Source organism: Oncorhynchus mykiss, chromosome 8 (assembly GCF_057628025.1).
Source record: "Oncorhynchus mykiss isolate SJ-2025 chromosome 8, ASM5762802v1, whole genome shotgun sequence".
NCBI classification, from domain to species: Eukaryota; Metazoa; Chordata; class Actinopteri; order Salmoniformes; family Salmonidae; genus Oncorhynchus; species Oncorhynchus mykiss.
Genome location: NC_143029.1, coordinates 81411232 through 81430097, shown reverse-complemented (window position 1 = coordinate 81430097; position 18866 = coordinate 81411232). Strand labels below are relative to the sequence as shown.

Here is an 18866-nt window from a genome sequence, read left to right as displayed (position 1 = left end):
GATAGTCACATTTGCATCTTAGAGCCAAGCTGATTTACAAGGTAAAATGCCTCCAGAGGCACCTTGGGGATTTGGCTGCTTCATGAGAAACTCACACAACAACAAAAATGTGTAGGATTCAAAGCTGCCACCAAATGACAAGAGCCAAGAGCCCTGGGAGTCTCAGTGAGACAGGATCAAAGGAAGAATAATGGATATGACCAGAGCCAAGAGCCCTGGGAGTCTCAGTGAGACAGGATCAAAAGAAGAATAATGGATATGACCAGAGCCAAGAGCCCTGGGAGTCTCAGTGAGACAGGATCAAAGGACGAATAATGGATATGACCAGAGCCAAGAGCCCTGGGAGTCTCAGTGAGACAGGATCAAAGGACGAATAATGGATATGACCAGAGCCAAGAGCCCTGGGAGTCTCAGTGAGACAGGATTAAAGGACGAATAATGGATGTGACCAGAGCCAAGAGCCTTGGGAGTCTCAGTGAGACAGGATCAAAGGACGAATAATGGATATGACCAGAGCCAAGAGCCCTGGGAGTCTCAGTGAGACAGGATCAAAGGAAGAATAATGGATGTGACCAGAGCCAAGAGCCTTGGGAGTCTCAGTGAGACAGGATCAAAGGAAGAATAATGGATATGACCAGAGCCAAGAGCCTTGGGAGTCTCAGTGAGACAGGATCAAAGGAATAATAATGGATATGACCAGAGCCAAGAGCCCTGGGAGTCTCAGTGAGACAGGATCAAAGGAAGAATAATGGATATGACCAGAGCCAAGAGCCCTGGGAGTCTCAGTGAGACAGGATCAAAGGAATAATAATGGATATGACCAGAGCCAAGAGCCCTGGGAGTCTCAGTGAGACAGGATCAAAGGAAGAATAATGGATATGACCAGAGCCAAGAGCCCTGGGAGTCTCAGTGAGACAGGATCAAAGGAATAATAATGGATATGACCAGAGCCAAGAGCCCTGGGAGTCTCAGTGAGACAGGATCAAAGGAAGAATAATGGATATGACCAGAGCCAAGAGCCTTGGGAGTCTCAGTGAGACAGGATCAAAGGAAGAATAATGGATATGACCAGAGCCAAGAGCCCTGGGAGTCTCAGTGAGACAGGATCAAAGGAAGAATAATGGATATGACCAGAGCCAAGAGCCTTGGGAGTCTCTGTGAGACAGGATCAAAGGAAGAATAATGGATATGACCAGAGCCGAGAGCCCTGGGAGTCTCAGTGAGACAGGATCAAAGGAATAATAATGGATATGACCAGAGCCAAGAGCCCTGGGAGTCTCAGTGAGACAGGATCAAAAGAAGAATAATGGATATGACCAGAGCCAAGAGCCTTGGGAGTCTCAGTGAGACAGGATCAAAGGAATAATAATGGATATGACCAGAGCCAAGAGCCTTGGGAGTCTCTGTGAGACAGGATCAAAGGAAGAATAATGGATATGACCAGAGCCGAGAGCCCTGGGAGTCTCAGTGAGACAGGATCAAAGGAAGAATAATGGATATGACCAGAGCCAAGAGCCCTGGGAGTCTCAGTGAGACAGGATCAAAGGAAGAATAATGGATATGACCAGAGCCAAGAGCCTTGGGAGTCTCAGTGAGACAGGATCAAAGGAATAATAATGGATATGACCAGAGCCAAGAGCCCTGGGAGTCTCAGTGAGACAGGATCAAAGGAAGAATAATGGATATGACCAGAGCCAAGAGCCTTGGGAGTCTCAGTGAAACAGGATCAAAAGAAGAATAATGGATATGACCAGAGCCAAGAGCCCTGGGAGTCTCAGTGAGACAGGATCAAAGGAAGAATAATGGATATGACCAGAGCCAAGAGCCTTGGGAGTCTCAGTGAGACAGGATCAAAAGAAGAATAATGGATATGACCAGAGCCAAGAGCCCTGGGAGTCTCAGTGAGACAGGATCAAAGGAATAATAATGGATATGACCAGAGCCAAGAGCCTTGGGAGTCTCTGTGAGACAGGATCAAAGGAAGAATAATGGATATGACCAGAGCCAAGAGCCTTGGGAGTCTCTGTGAGACAGGATCAAAGGAATAATAATGGATATGACCAGAGCCAAGAGCCCTGGGAGTCTCAGTGAGACAGGATCAAAGGAATAATAATGGATATGACCAGAGCCAAGAGCCCTGGGAGTCTCAGTGAGACAGGATCAAAGGAAGAATAATGGATATGACCAGAGCCATGCATCTAGAGAGTTGAGACAACCTGTAGAATGTTGAATATTGTTCTAATTCTAGACAGTGACATAGCAATGTTTAAATATTCCCAGTGTAATGTTAATGGCGCTCTAACATGGCTGCCATAGAATGTTGTAGTGACATGAGAATGCATCATAATGCAGAAACCTCATTGGCCCAACTCTCTAAATACATGGCTCTGGTAATGACTAGCTATAGATAACGACTAATATGTGGTAATGACTGAGAAGAGATGACTAAAACTAACAAGTGACGATGATTATCCAAACAAAATGGCAGGATACACATACATTGTACTGCAGCTTTCTTTCAACTGTATGTGAGGTATAGTGACACTTTAAATAAAGTTTGATTTCATTTCATTTGACACACAGCATCTATTTCTATTATCTAACCCCACTCCAGTCAACACAGATGCATACTGCATATACCTGTTTACTGTATATACCTGCATACTGCATATACCTGTTTACTGTATACCTGCATACTGTATATACCTGTTTACTGTATATACCTGCATACTGTATATACCTGTTTACTGTATATGCCGTTTACTGTATACCTGCATACTGTATATACCTGTTTACTGTATATACCTGCATACTGTATATACCTGTTTACTGTATATGCCGTTTACTGTATACCTGCATACTGTATATACCTGTTTACTGTATATACCTGTTACTGTATATACCTGTTTACTGTATACCTGTTTACTGTATATACCTGTTTACTGTATATACCTGCATACTGCATATACCTGTTTACTGTATACCTGCATACTGTATATACCTGTTTACTGTATATAACTGCATACTGTACATACCTGTTTACTGTATACCTGCATACTGTATATACCTGTTTACTGTATATACCTGTTTACTGTATACCTTTATACTGTATATACCTGTTTACTGTATATACCTGTTTACTGTATACCTTTATACTGTATATACCTGATTACTGTATATACCTGTTTACTGTATACTGTATATACCTGTTTACTGTATACCTGCATACTGTATATACCTTCATACTGTATATACCTGCATACTGTATATACCTGTTACTGTATATACCTGTTTTCCTGTTAATTGTGTAATGTGAGAAGCTCCCCTCTAAGAATGTGACTGATGAGAATAGAGAATGTGGGCGGACTGTTCATAAATTCATCACATCATTTGTTTACCACTGACTAAAATAACCCAGACCCGCTCCCTTCAGGGCCGACAGCTACCAACACAATACTGGCATTAACAGACATAGAGACACTAACACAGACTGGTCTAGGAACGGTTTATTACTCAGCTCTAGCAGCTGCTATATACTAAGATGTTATAAGATATGGTAACTATGGGTAATGTATGATGTTTACGTTGAATTCAATACAATGGCGTTTCAATTAACCACAAAGAAACCCTAATTATATTAGAAAGTAGTTTATATGTGATTACAATTTGATAATGTATTTTTCCTTATATAGTGACCACCGACCACATATTCTGTAGCTCATGATGTTACCACTCTGTATGTGGCTGTCTGGTTTAAGAGGTGCTTTGTGTTTATACTTCAGTAGGGGTCAAGCTCCACCAACACCTTAGAGTGGGATCTGGCTGAAGTGGGTACTGACTCAACAGTAGTGTAGGACTAGCACCTCAAAGTACAGACACTTTAATCAACTTAATACAGAACTCAAAGCTGATAGTGATTATGCAATATTAAAGACGGAATCCGCAGTAGGGGGACAGAGCGCCACTGGCCGCCCCATCACCTTTGTTATTGTTTCTGTTGCCGAGCTGAGGAGCGACGCGCAGCATGGTGAAACAAATTCCAGTACATATTGTGCTCTTCTATCGTGTGTGCGATGATGTCAGAGGAGAAAAAACTGTTTTCAATAACTTGTTTGTTGTTGTAATATCACAAATGGACAGTTTCACCATTTAGGATCCCAGCTTCAAGTGAGTTTCTGTGTTCACTTCAGGATTCACTCACCTGCATCTCCTGCTCAATGCGTAGTCTCTCCCTGCCCAGCTCCTCCTGGTAGAACTGTGGGGGAGAGAAACAGGGGCCTTAGAAAGTTAGGTGTGTGTGTACGTGTGTGTGTGCGCGTGTGTGTGTGTGTGTGTGTGTGTGTGCGTGTGTGTGTGTGTGTGCATCTGTGCGTGTGTTTGAGTAATGGTGATATCAGTCCCACAGAGCGTAATTAATATCTCCTTCTCAGAAAATCTGTACAACAGCTGTAGGGATGATCAGACCATTCAGAGAGGGGCAGAGTACACCGCGTTCTGTTGACAGTCGTCCAACAAAATGCATCACACTACCACCCTGCCTGCTGCCACAACAACACAACTTAACACAACACACTACACAACTGGTAGATTGAACACGACTAGTTGCATGGGTTACATACAGAAGGCTACACAGCAAATACAAATGTAATGGATTGATTCTGAAACAGAATAAAGTGTTAAAGGTAGACTCAACGAAATTATGTTGCAACAACCAGCACCACAGGTAGCCTAGTTGTTAGAGCGTTGGACTAGGCACCACAGGTAGCCTAGTTGTTAGAGCGTTGGACTAGGCACCACAGGTAGCCTAGTTGTTAGAGCGTTGGACTAGGCACCACAGGTAGCCTAGTTGTTAGAGCGTTGGACTAGGCACCACAGGTAGCCTAGTTGTTAGAGCGTTGGACTAGGCACCACAGGTAGCCTAGTTGTTAGAGCGTTGGACTAGGCACCACAGGTAGCCTAGTTGTTAAGAGCGTTGGACTAGGCACCACAGGTAGCCTAGTTGTTAGAGCGTTGGACTAGGCACCACAGGTAGCCTAGTTGTTAGAGCGTTGGACTAGGCACCACAGGTAGCCTAGTTGTTAGAGCGTTGGACTAGGCACCACAGGTAGCCTAGTTGTTAGAGCGTTGGACTAGGCACCACAGGTAGCCTAGTTGTTAGAGCGTTGGACTAGGCACCACAGGTAGCCTAGTTGTTAGAGCGTTGGACTAGGCACCACAGGTAGCCTAGTTGTTAGAGCGTTGGACTAGGCACCACAGGTAGCCTAGTTGTTAGAGCGTTGGACTAGGCACCACAGGTAGCCTAGTTGTTAAGAGCGTTGGACTAGGCACCACAGGTAGCCTAGTTGTTAGAGCGTTGGACTAGGCACCACAGGTAGCCTAGTTGTTAGAGCGTTGGACTAGGCACCACAGGTAGCCTAGTTGTTAGAGCGTTGGACTAGGCACCACAGGTAGCCTAGTGGTTAGAGCGTTGGACTAGGCACCACAGGTAGCCTAGTTGTTAGAGCGTTGGACTAGTAACTGAAAGGTTGCTAGATCAAATCCCCATGCTGACAAGGTAAACATCTGTTGTTCTGCCCCTGAACAAGGCAGTTAACCCACTGTTCCTAGGCCGTCATTGTAAATAACAATGTGTTCTTAACTGACTTGCCTAGTTAAATAAATATATCTTGAGATCCATCACTTGACTCACAGTGTTGTGGTTTGCTCCTTACTGTTCACAATGTTGTAGCCAGGGCTTTGAGCCTCACTCTTCATTGCCCTTAGGTGTTGTGGTTTGCTCCTTACTGTTCACAATGTTGTAGCCAGGGCTTTGAGCCTCACTCTTCATTGCCCTTAGGTGTTGTGGTTTGCTCCTTACTGTTCACAATGTTGTAGCCAGGGCTTTGAGCCTCACTCTTCATTGCCCTTAGGTGTTGTGGTTTGCTCCTTACTGTTCACAATGTTGTAGCCAGGGCTTTGAGCCTCACGCTTCATTGCCCTTAGGTGTTGTGGTTTGCTCCTTACTGTTCACAATGTTGTAGCCAGGGCTTTGAGCCTCACTCTTCATTGCCCTTAGGTGTTGTGGTTTGCTCCTTACTGTTCACAATGTTGTAGCCAGGGCTTTGAGCCTCACGCTTCATTGCCCTTAGGTGTTGTGGTTTGCTCCTTACTGTTCACAATGTTGTAGCCAGGGCTTTGAGCCTCACTCTTCATTGCCCTTAGGTGTTGTGGAAATTGACCACATGGAATTCCTCAATCAAAATACGATTTTGACAACTGAAAGGATATGAATGTTTATGGAGTGTTTATGTGTGTGTTGCTATGTGTTTCTTGACAGGAGTGTTTACGTGTGTGTTGCTATGTGTTTCTTGACAGGAGTGTTTACGTGTGTTGCTATGTGTTTCTTGACAGGAGTGTTTAAGTGTGTGTTGCTATGTGTTTCTTGACAGGAGTGTTTACGTGTGTGTTGCTATGTGTTTCTTGACAGGAGTGTTTACATGTGTGTTGCTATGTGTTTCTTGACAGGAGTGTTTATGTGTGTGTTGCTATGTGTTTCTTGACAGGAGTGTTTACGTGTGTGTTGCTATGTGTTTCTTGACAGGAGTGTTTATGTGTGTGTGTTGCTATGTGTTTCTTGACAGGAGTGTTTACGTGTGTGTTGCTATGTGTTTCTTGACAGGAGTGTTTACATGTGTGTTGCTATGTGTTTCTTGACAGGAGTGTTTATGTGTGTGTGTTGCTATGTGTTTCTTGACAGGAGTGTTCACGTGTGTGTTGCTATGTGTTTCTTGACAGGAGTGTTTACATGTGTGTTGCTATGTGTTTCTTGACAGGAGTGTTTATGTGTGTGTGTTGCTATGTGTTTCTTGACAGGAGTGTTTACGTGTGTGTTGCTATGTGTTTCTTGACAGGAGTGTTTATGTGTGTGTTGCTATGTGTTTCTTGACAGGAGTGTTTACGTGTGTGTTGCTATGTGTTTCTTGACAGGAGTGTTTACGTGTGTGTTGTTATGTGTTTCTTGACAGGAGTGTTTACATGTGTGTTGCTATGTGTTTCTTGACAGGAGTGTTTACATGTGTGTTGCTATGTGTTTCTTGACAGGAGTGTTTATGTGTGTGTGTTGCTATGTGTTTCTTGACAGGAGTGTTTATGTGTGTGTGTTGCTATGTGTTTCTTGACAGGAGTGTTTACATGTGTGTTGCTATGTGTTTCTTGACAGGAGTGTTTATGTGTGTGTGTTGCTATGTGTTTCTTGACAGGAGTGTTTATGTGTGTGTTGCTATGTGTTTCTTGACAGGAGTGTTTACGTGTGTGTTGCTATGTGTTTCTTGACAGGAGTGTTTACGTGTGTGTTGTTATGTGTTTCTTGACAGGAGTGTTTACATGTGTGTTGCTATGTGTTTCTTGACAGGAGTGTTTACATGTGTGTTGCTATGTGTTTCTTGACAGGAGTGTTTATGTGTGTGTGTTGCTATGTGTTTCTTGACAGGAGCGTTTATATGTGTGTGTTGCTATGTGTTTCTTGACAGGAGTGTTTACGTGTGTGTTGCTATGTGTTTCTTGACAGGAGTGTTTATGTGTGTGTGTTGCGTGTGTTACGTAGCTATAACAGGTGTGCTTCCACGTTTCCATGTGGTTCCATCTTTTTGACATGTGTGGGGACGGGGGAGATATGGATGAAGAAGGACTGGGTGAGGAGGGGGGAGGTTTTGAAAAGCATGTTAGCTATAGCTAAAGGAGAGGCAAGGGGGGTTGGGGACATGTGAGGAAGGATTGAGCTATGTCTAATGAGTGAGTGAGGAATGGGTGAGACTAGGGTGAGAGATGGGTGAGTTGTCCCTGAAACCCTGTGTATGAAGCTTTTCACTTGCTATTACATGCCTGTACACACTACAGGAACTCAGTCAGTCAAATACATACAATAGATGAATACAATAACACAATAAATTATTGAACCATTGACCCCAATGCAGACCCTACACATGCACTTTTCCTCATACGTGTAACAGGGATGATATATACCTCTGCATCCCTCTCTTTCTGCAGCAGGGTTGAGGAGAGGTTCACTACCTGTCCCTCCAGCTCTCCCACCTTCAGGGCCAGGATGCTCTTCTGTCCACTCAGCTCAGTGATCAGAGCCTCCTTACAGCGCAGAGCACAGGTCAGTTCCTCAACCACCCTGCAGGAGGAGAGAGAGGAGAGAGAGGAGAGGAGAGAGAGAGAGGAGAGAGATAGGTCAGTACCATAGGTACTGTGGGCTAAACTTGGACTTGTAGGAGTCCTAGGCTTTCCTCCATGAGTGTGAAGGTGTGTAATTACAGCTTTTAGGTCACTGGTTCAATTCTGGCTCGGATGACCATATACTGTGCGTGTACCTGTCTCTGTTGGTGTGTGATGGGGGGTGGTGAGACATGGTCTGGGTGCTCTCCTCCTCCTCTGGGCTGTCCTTCATGTCCTCCAAGAGGGTCTGGGAGCTAGACCTAGCCAGGGAGGCCATCCTCCCAGCCTCACATCGCGCTAGCTCGGCCTCCTGGAAGAAAAACATGAAAAGGTCTGGATATCAGTCTGTGTTTAAAGCTGATCTAATAATAGAACAACTAATTTCATCTCAACAAAGACTACAACCAACTTTAGCAGCGTGTGTGTGTGTGTGTGTGTGTGTGTGTGTGTGTGTGTGTGTGTGTGTGTGTGTGTGTGTGTGTGTGTGTGTGTGTGTGTGTGTGTGTGTGTGTGTGCACGTTTGTGTACCTCCTGCAGGAGTTGTATCTTGGTCTCCAGCAACTCCTGCATGTGGTCGATCTCCTGCTGTCTCTCCTCACATCGTCTCTGTAGCTCTGCCTCATTATGACTGGACAGGCTCTCAGCTGTTGACCTATCAGAAAAGAGGAGAGAGAAAGGAAACATTGTGATTGGTCAGGCTCTCTGCTATCGTCAAATTAAAAGAGAGGAAATATAGCGATAACTGTGATTGGTCTGGCTCTATTCTGTTGTCCTATCAGGGAGTGAACATTAGATGGAACATCATGTTAAGTGTCTATCAATAACTATGAACAGTCATCCACATACACTCATAGCACTGTGTTGCTTGTTATTGCGCCATCGGTGCAGGGCAGACCAGTGGTGTCAGTCCTGGGTGATTTTAGGGTTGTAGTGTGGTCAGGTCAGGACTAAGACAGGATATGAGGTCATATGAAGTATCCCTGCTATAACTCATGGGATACCCTATACCTCCCAGCTACAAATAGAGACCAGTCACACACCCAGAGTGTAAACTTTCATTGTGTTCACATATAGTTCTGTGAGAGCGTCCCGAATACATCACGCAGACCAAGGCTGGAATTTGATCAAACTCGTCATAGCTATCAATTAGCATTCAGAGTCTTTGTTTACAAACTACTGTCTTTGCACACACACATGGTATTGTGAAAACTGGAGCATCAACCTGTGAGGGAAGTCTACTGCTTGTAGTCGTACACCCTCTGACTGTGTGTGTGTTTGGTTTTATTATCCTTGTGGTGACCATAAGTCCTCACAAGGATAGTAAAACAAGGACAATTCCCCAGTCCCCACAAGGAAAAAGGCTATTTTATGGCTTAGGTTTAGGGTTAGAATTAGGGTGAGAATTAGGGTTAGGAGTTTGAGGTTACGGTCAGGGTTAAGGTCAGGGTTAGGGTTATGTTTAGGGTTAGGGGTTAGGGAAAATAGGTTTTTGAATGGGAATCAATTGTTTGGTCCCCACAAGGAGAGTAAAACGAATGTCTGTGTGTGTGTGTGTGTGTGTGTGTGTGTGTGTGTGTGTGTGTGTGTGTGTGTGTGTGTGTGTGTGTGTGTGTGTGTGTGTGTGTGTGTGTGTGTGTGTGTGTGTGTGTGTGTGTGTGTGTGTGTGTGTGTGTGTGTTTGTGCGTCTGTGCCTTTAAGTATCTGTTTTACTGAGTCACTCAATGACGCCATTCCAGAATTCCTGCTGTGGATCCCAAAATGGCAGACTCCTTCCTGTCTCCTTGGGGCGTCTGTTCTATTCCTCCTCCTCCTCCTCCTCTCCTCTTTTCTCCTCCTCTCCTCTGCATTCCTCTGTTTTTAACTCAGACCATCTGACCATGGCAGACAGCAACTAAGATAACTAAGATTATTATTAACCAGACTGTATAATGTTACTGCTGGGTGGATGGATGTTACTGCTGGGTGGATGGATGCTACTGCTGGGTGGATGGATGTTACTGCTGGGTGGATGGATGTTACTGCTGAGTGGATGGATGTTACTACTGGGTGGATGGATTACTGCTGAGTGGATGGATGTTACTGCTGGGTGGATGGATGCTACTGCTGGGTGGATGGATTACTGCTGAGTGGATGGATGTTACTGCTGGGTGGATGAATGCTACTGCTGGGTGGATGGATGCTACTGCTGGGTGGATGGATTACTGCTGGGTGGATGGATGTTACTGCTGGGTGGATGGATGTTACTGCTGGGTGGATGGATGCTACTGCTGGTGGATGGATGCTACTGCTGGGTGGATGGATGCTACTGCTGGGTTGTTGGATGCTACTGCTGGGTGGGTGGTTGATCAAATCAAATCAAATGTATTGGTCACATACACATGTAAAGCAGATGTTATTGCGGGTGTAGCGAAATGCTTGTGCTTCTAACTCCGACAGTGCAGTAATATCAAACAAGTAATATCTAACAGTTTCACAACATATACCCAAAATACACGTAAATCTAAGTAAGGAATGGATTAAGAATATATACATATACAGTGCCTTGCGAAAGTATTCGCCCCCCTTGAACTTTGCGACGTTTTGCCACATTTCAGGCTTCAAAAATAAAGATATAAAACTGTATTTTTTTGTGAAGAATCAACAACAAGTGGGACACAATCATGAAGTGGAACGACATTTATTGGATATTTCAAACTTTTTTAACAAATCAAAAACTTAAAAATTGGGCATGCAAAATTATTCAGCCCCCTTAAGTTAATACTTTGTAGCGCCTCCTTTTGCTGCGATTACAGCTGTAAGTCGCTTGGGGTATGTCTCTATCAGTTTTGCACATCGAGAGACTGACATTTTTTCCCATTCCTCCTTGCAAAACAGCTCGAGCTCAGTGAGGTTGGATGGAGAGCATTTGTGAACAGCAGTTTTCAGTTCTTTCCACAGATTCTCGATTGAATTCAGGTCTGGACTTTGACTTGGCCATTCTAACACCTGGATATGTTTATTTTTGAACCATTCCATTGTAGATTTTGCTTTATGTTTTGGATCATTGTCTTGTTGGAAGACAAATCTCCGTCCCAGTCTCAGGTCTTTTGCAGACTCCATCAGGTTTTCTTCCAGAATGGTCCTGTATTTGGCTCCATCCATCTTCCCATCAATTTTAACCATCTTCCCTGTCCCTGCTGAAGAAAAGCAGGCCCAAACCATGATGCTGCCACCACCATGTTTGACAGTGGGGATGGTGTGTTGCTTTTACGCCAAACATAACGTTTTGCATTGTTGCCAAAAAGTTCCATTTTGGTTTCATCTGACCAGAGCACCTTCTTCCACATGTTTGGTGTGTCTCCCAGGTGGCTTGTGGCAAACTTTAAACAACACTTTTTATGGATATCTTTAAGAAATGGCTTTCTTCTTGCCACTCTTCCATAAAGGCCAGATTTGTGCAATATATGACTGATTGTTGTCCTATGGACAGAGTCTCCCACCTCAGATGTAGATCTCTGCAGTTCATCCAGAGTGATCATGGGCCTCTTGGCTGCATCTCTGATCAGTCTGTATGAGCTGAAAGTTTAGAGGGACGGCCAGGTCTTGGTAGATTTGCAGTGGTCTGATACTCCTTCCATTTCAATATTATTGCTTGCACAGTGCTCCTTGGGATGTTTAAAGCTTGGGAAATCGTTTTGTATCCAAATCTGGCTTTAAACTTCTTCACAACAGTATCTCGGACCTGCCTGGTGTGTTCCTTGTTCTTCATGATGCTCTCTGCGCTTTTAACGGACCTCTGAGACTATCACAGTGCAGGTGCATTTATACGGAGACTTGATTACACACAGGTGGATTGTATTTATCATCATTAGTCATTTAGGTCAACATTGGATCATTCAGAGATCCTCACTGAACTTCTGGAGAGAGTTTGCTGCACTGAAAGTAAAGGGGCTGAATAATTTTGCACGCCCAATTTTTCAGTTTTTGATTTGTTAAAAAAGTTTTAAATATCCAATAAATGTCGTTCCACTTCATGATTGTGTCCCGCTTGTTGTTGATTCTTCACAAAACAATACAGTTTTATATCTTTATGTTTGAAGCCTGAAATGTGGCAAAAGGTTGCAAAGTTCAAGGGGGCCGAATACTTTCGCAAGGCACTGTATGTCAGAGTGGCATTGGACTACAATACAGTGGCATATTATAGAATACAGTTTAAACATATGAGATGGATGTTCCTTAAAGTGGCCAGTGATTCCTAATCTTTGTCTATAGGCAGCAGCTGGAGATGGCTGTTTAATTTAACTTCTTATGGCTGGGGCAGTATTGAGCAGCTTGGATGAATAAGGTGCCCAGAGGTGCCCAGAGTAAACTGCCTGCTACTCAGTCCCAGTTGCTAATATATGCATAGTATTAGTATATTTGGATAGAAAACACTATGAAGTTTCTAAAACAGTTTGAATGATGTCTGTGAGTATAACAAAGCACATATGGCAGGCAAAAACCAGAGAAAAAAATCCAACCAGGAAGTGGGAAATCTGAGGTTGGTCGTTTTTCAACTCATTCCCTATTGAAGAGAGAGTGGGATATTGGTCATGTTGCACTTCCCAAGGCTTCCATTAGATGTCAACAGTCTTTAGAACCTTGTTTGATGCTTCTACTGTGAGGTGGGGGCGCATGAGAGGGGAATGAGTCAGAGGTCTGGCAGAATGCCTTGAGCTTGTGACGCTCGTTCACTTGAGAGCGAGCTCTATTCCATTGCTTTCTCCGGTTGGAACATTATTGAAGATTTATGTTAAAAACATCCTAAAGATTGATTCTATACTTCGTTTGACATGTTTCTACGGACTGTAAAGGTACTTTTTGACTTTTCGTCTGCTCCTAGTGAACGCGCTTTGTGAGTTTGGATTTGTTTACCAAACGCGCTAACAAAAGGAGCTATTTGGACATAAATGATGGACATTATCGAACAAAACAAACATTTATTGTGGAACTGGGATTCCTGGGAGTGCATTCTGATGAAGATCATCAAAGGTAAGTGAATATTTATAATGTTATTTCTGACTTCTGTTGACTGCATAATATGGCGGATAATTTAATAACAATTTTAAAAAGATTTAAAGAAAGCTTTTTTTCCATAAAGCTTTTTTGAAATTTGACACAGCGGTTGCATTAAGGAGAAGTGTATCTAAAGTTCCATGTATAACACTTGTATTTTCATCAATATTTATAATGAGTATTTCTGTAAATTGATGTGGCTCTCTGCAAAATCACCGGATGTTTTTGGAACTACTGAACATAACGCGCCAATGAATACTGAGATTTTGTTATATAAATATAAACTTTATTGAACAAAATATACATGTTTTGTGTAACATGAAGTCCTATGAGTGTCATCGGATGAAGATCATCAAAGGTTAGTGATACATTTTATCTCTATTTCTGATTTTTGTGACTCTCTTTGACTGGAAAAATGGCTGTGTTTTTCTGTGACTTGGCTCTGACCTAACATAATCGTTTGTGGTGCTTTCGCTATAAAGCCTATTTGAAATTGGACACTGTGGTGGGATAAACAAGAAGTGTATCTTTAAAATGGTGTGAAATACTTGTATGTTTGAGGAATTTTAATTATGGGATTTCTGTTGTTTTGAATTTGGCGCCCTGCACTTTCACTGGCTGTTGTCATATCGATCCCGTTAGCGGGATCTCAGCCCTAAGAAGCCATCAGCCACAGTGAGTGGTGTAGTATAGAATACAATACAGTATATACATATGAGATGGGCGATGCAATACGTAAACACAATTTAGAAGTGACTAAGATAACGTAGAATAGTGTGGAGTGCAGTTTATTCAAATCAAATCACATTTTATTTGTCACATACACATGGTTAGCAGATGTTAATGCGAGTGTAGCGAAATGCTTGTGCTTCTAGTTCCGACAATGCAGTAATAACCAACAAGTAATCTAACCTAACAATTCCACAACTACTACCTTATACACACAAATGTAAAGGGATAAGAATATGATGATAGCGGGATGAACAGGCAGTGGCTCGGGTGGTTGTTGTCCTTGATGATCTTTATGGCCTTCCTGTGACATGGGTGGTGTAGGTGTCCTGGAGAGCAGGTAGTTTGCCCCCGTTGATGCATTGTGCAGACCTCACTACCCTCTGGAGAGTGTTACGGTTGTGGGCGGAGCAGTTGCCGTACTAGGCTGGTACGGCATATGAGCATTACTTATATGAGATGAGTAATGCTCAATACGGAAACATTAGTTATTTTAGTTATTAGTTATTTTACATAAGTTATTTTGGGTCATAAGAGACGGTAGCAGCAACATTATGTATGAAATTAGTAAAAAAATAAGTTACAAACAACGCAGATAAACACAATCGGTTGGCGGCATGTGAAACATCTGCCTTCTGCTCCGGCGCCAGCTATTTGATACTATCTCCATTTTAATACAGCAATGTTGATTAGATGGTTAGCTGATCTGATGCTATCTCCATATTTTTATTTATTTATTTATTTTTTAACCTTTAAGTCAGTTAAGAACAAATTCTTATTTACAATGACGGCCTAGGAACAGTGGGTTAACTGCCTGTTCAGGGGCAGAACGACAGATTTGTACCTTGTCAGCTCGGGGATTTGAACTTGCAACCTTCCAGTTACTAGTCCAACACTCTAACCACTAGGCTACCCTGCCGCCCCGTATGAATACTGTAATGTAAGGTTGATTAGCTGATCTGATGCTATCTCCATATGAATACTGTAATGTAAGGTTGATTAGCTGATCTGATGCTATCTCCATATGAATACTGTAATGTAAGGTTGATTAGCTGATCTGATGCTATCTCCATATGAATACTGTAATGTAAGGTTGATTAGCTGCCATGTGAGCAAGAAGGCCAGGGAACAGTATGATCCATTACACCAGCTGTGGAGTTGGCAGTGATTAGTAGCTTGCATGCTAACTGTTCCCCTCCATCAGCCAAATATTTATTGCTGAGACGCCCTACCAGCACACACCACCTTTGATCATCAATCTATCACAGGCTATGGACAGCAGGCTGGAGGCTATGGGTGGGGGGTTGAGGGCACAAGGCAGAAAAGTGGACCTTTAATCTCATAGCAATCTGATAAATACACAGAATATGTCAATCAAATTGATTCCCTTCCAGGGGGAGTATTACATTCAAAGCCTAGCTGCAACAGCAGGGGTAGGGTTCGGAGGGGGGTAAGGGAGGACGTGACAGGTATTGCCTTCCATATCCCTGTCTGCACGCCAAGATATCAGGGTTGCCCTTTTGGAGCTGGAAGGGTGTGCGATCCCATTGGGACAGACACTCGGAGTACACGTGTGTGTGTGTGTGTGTATGTGTGTTTGTCTGACTGTGCACACTCCTGTGTGTGTGTGTGTCCAGCTCTCTCTCTCACCCCACCAGCTGTTGTGTGAAACATGAGCTGAGATGTTACCGCTATACGGTTTGATTCTACCCTCTGAGGGACTCACTACTGATTACTGTTCCATGCCTAAAGTCTCCTGCTATAGGCTTGTTATCCTGCTATAACGCCATCGCTGTATGAGAAACAGCTTTGTTAATTCTCATAAAACAACGACAAACACTCACCGTAATCTGCTAGTAAGCAACTTTGAAGAATTTCGTTCGTAATTTCGTAACTTTTGGATATCAGAGCGGCGGTAATTTACCAGCATTACAACCAGGAATACGACTTTCCCGAATTGGATTCTTTGTCCGTACCCTCCTGGGCAATTGAACTTATCCCAGAGGCTGCTCCAAGACGCCACCGGTGGAGAAGAGGATTTCGGAGTGGACTTCAGTCCGACTCAGGAGGCGTGCACACCATCCACCGCTTCCGAGTATATTACTCGCTAATGTTCAGTTTCTTGATAATAAAGTAGACAAGCTCAGGGCGAGGATCTCCTTCCAGAGAGACATCAGGAACTGTAACATACTCTGTTTCACAGAATCATGGCTCTCTCTGGACATACTGTCCCCATCCATACAGCCAGCTGGGTTCTCAGTTCATCGTGCAAACGGGAATGCAGAACTCTCCGGGAAGAAGAAAGGCGGGGGTGTATGTTTCATAATTAACTACACATGGTGTGATTGTGATAACATACAGAAACTCAAGTCCTTTTGTTCACCCGACCTAGAATACCTCACAATCAAATGCAGAAGGTATTACCTCCCAAGATAATTCTCTACGGTTATAGCCACAGCTGTGTATATTCCCCCTCAAGCCGAAACCTCAACCATTCCTCAAGGAACTACACTGAACTTCATGCAAACCGGAAACCACATATACTGAGGCCACATTTATTGTAGCTGGGGATTTTAACAAAGCAAATTTGAGGAAAACGCTACCGAAGTTCTAGCAACACATTGACTGTAGTACTCGCGTAGGAAAAACACTAGACCACTGCTACTCGCCTTTTCGATAGGCCTACAAGGCCCTCCCCCGCACCCCCTTTGCAAATCAGATTAAGACTATATTTTGCTCCTCCCTTCCTATAGGCAGAAACTCAAACAGGAAGTACCCGTGCTAAGGTCTATTCAATGCTGGTCTGACCAATCGGAATCCATGCTTCAAGATTGTTTTGATCACGCCGACTGGGATAAAAACTGTGGATAGATGACAGCATTCACACAAAACTGAAAGAGCAAACCATAGCATTTAACCATGGTAAGGTGACAGGGAATATGGTTGAATACAAACAGTGTAGTTATTCCCTCTGTAAGTCAATCAAACAGGCAAAATGTCAGTACAGAGACAAAGTGGCGTTGCAATTCAACGTCTCAGACACAAGACGTATGTGGCAGGGTCTACAGACAATCACAGATTACAAAGGGAGAACCAGCCACGTTACGGACACCAACGTCTTGCTCCCAGACATCTAAACACAATATTTGTCTACTTTGAGGATAACACAGTGCCACCGACGCCACCCATTCCAAAGGACTGTAGGTTCTCGTTCTCCGTGGCCAAAGTGAGTTAGACATTTAAGCGCATTAACCCTCTCATGGCTGCTGGCCCAGAAGGCATCCCTAGCCACGTAGACCAGCTGGCTGCGTAGACCAGAGCATGCTGTAGACCAGCTGGCTGGAGTGTTTACGGACATATTCAATCTCTCCCTATTCCAGTCTGCTGTCCTCACTTGCTTCAAGATGTCCACCATTGTTCCTGTACCCAAGAAAGCAAAGGTAACTGAACTAAATTACTATTGCCCCGTAGCACTCACTTCTGTCATCATGAAGTGCTTTGAGTGGCTAGTTTACCTGACACCCTAGACCCAATTCAATTTGTTTACCACCGCAATAGATCCACAGACGATGCAATCGCCATCGCACGGCACAATGGCCTATACCATCTGGACAAGAGGAATATCTAGGTCAGAATGCTGTTTGTTGACTATGGCGCCATAGTAACCTCCAAGCTCATCATTAAGCTCGGAGCCCTGGGTCTGAACCCCGCCCTGTGCAACTGGGTCCTGGACCTCCTGACGGGCCGCCCCAAGGTGGTGAAGGTAGGAAACAAGACCTCCACTTCACTGATCCTCAACACAGGGGCAACACAAGAGTGTGTGCTCAGCCCCCTCCTGTACTCCCTGTTCACCCATGACTGCGTGGCCACACACACCTCCAACTCAATCGTCAAATTTGCAGACGACACAACAGTAGTAGGCCTGATTACCAACAATGACGAAACAGCCTACAGAGAGGAGGTGAGAGCCTCGGTGGAGTGGTGCCTGGAAAATAACGTCTCCCTCAAAGTTAACAAAACAAAGAAGCTGATCGTGGACTTCAGGAAACAGCAGAGGGAGCACCCCCCTATCCACATCGACGGGACAGTAGTGGAGAAGGTGGAATGTTTTAAGTTGCTCTGCATACACATCACTGACAATCTGAAAAGGTCCACCCACAAAGACAGTGTGGTAAAGAAGGCGCAACAGCGCCTCTTCAACCTCAGGAGGCTGAAGAAATTCGGCTTGGCCCCTAAGACCCTCAGAAACTTTTACAGATGCACAATTGAGAGCATCCTGTTGGACTGTTTCACTGCCTGGTACGGCAACTACACCGCCCGCAAACGCAGAGCTCTCCAGAGGGTGGTGCGGTCTGCCCAACGTATCACCGGGGCCACATGACCTGCCCTCCAGGATACCTGCAGCACCCGATGTCACAGGAAGCCCCAAAAGATCATCAAGGACATTAACCACCTGAGCCACAGCCTGTTCACCCCACTATCATCCAGAAGGCGAGGTCAGTACAAGTGCATCAAAGCTGGGACCGAGAGACAGAAAAATCGCTTCTATCTCAAGGCCATCAGACTGTCAAATAGCCATCACTAGGAGGCTACCACCCGGCTACTCAACCCTGCACCTTAGAGGCTGCTGCCGTATTTACATAGACATGGAATCACTAGTCACTTTAAAAATGTTTACATACTGCTTTACTCATCTCATATGTATACACTGTATTCTATTCCACTGTAGTTTAGTCAATGCCACTCCGACATAGCTCGACCTAATATTTACAGTTGAAGTTGGAAGTTTGCATGCACTTAGGTTGGAGTCATTAAAACTCGTTTTTCAACCACTCCACAAATTTCTTGCTAACAAACTTTAGTTTTGGCAAGTCAGTTAGGACATCTACTTTGTGCATGATACA

At 44.0% G+C, this 18866-nt stretch overlaps 1 protein-coding gene across 12 annotated transcripts in view; it reads right to left on the bottom strand.

Moving 5' to 3' along the window:
* Nucleotides 1-18866, bottom strand: part of LOC110530721 (myomegalin) — a 122880-nt gene that overhangs the window by 68629 nt on the left and 35385 nt on the right. For all 12 annotated transcript variants that reach the window (XM_090182770.1, XM_090182777.1, XM_090182771.1 and 9 more), the window contains 4 exons: nucleotides 8728-8851; nucleotides 8355-8509; nucleotides 8002-8158; nucleotides 4202-4255 (listed from right to left, as the gene is read on the bottom strand). In XM_090182770.1, coding sequence (XP_090038896.1) covers nucleotides 4202-4255; nucleotides 8002-8158; nucleotides 8355-8509; nucleotides 8728-8851 — 490 coding nt within the window. The remainder of the gene's footprint in view (nucleotides 1-4201; nucleotides 4256-8001; nucleotides 8159-8354; nucleotides 8510-8727; nucleotides 8852-18866) is intronic.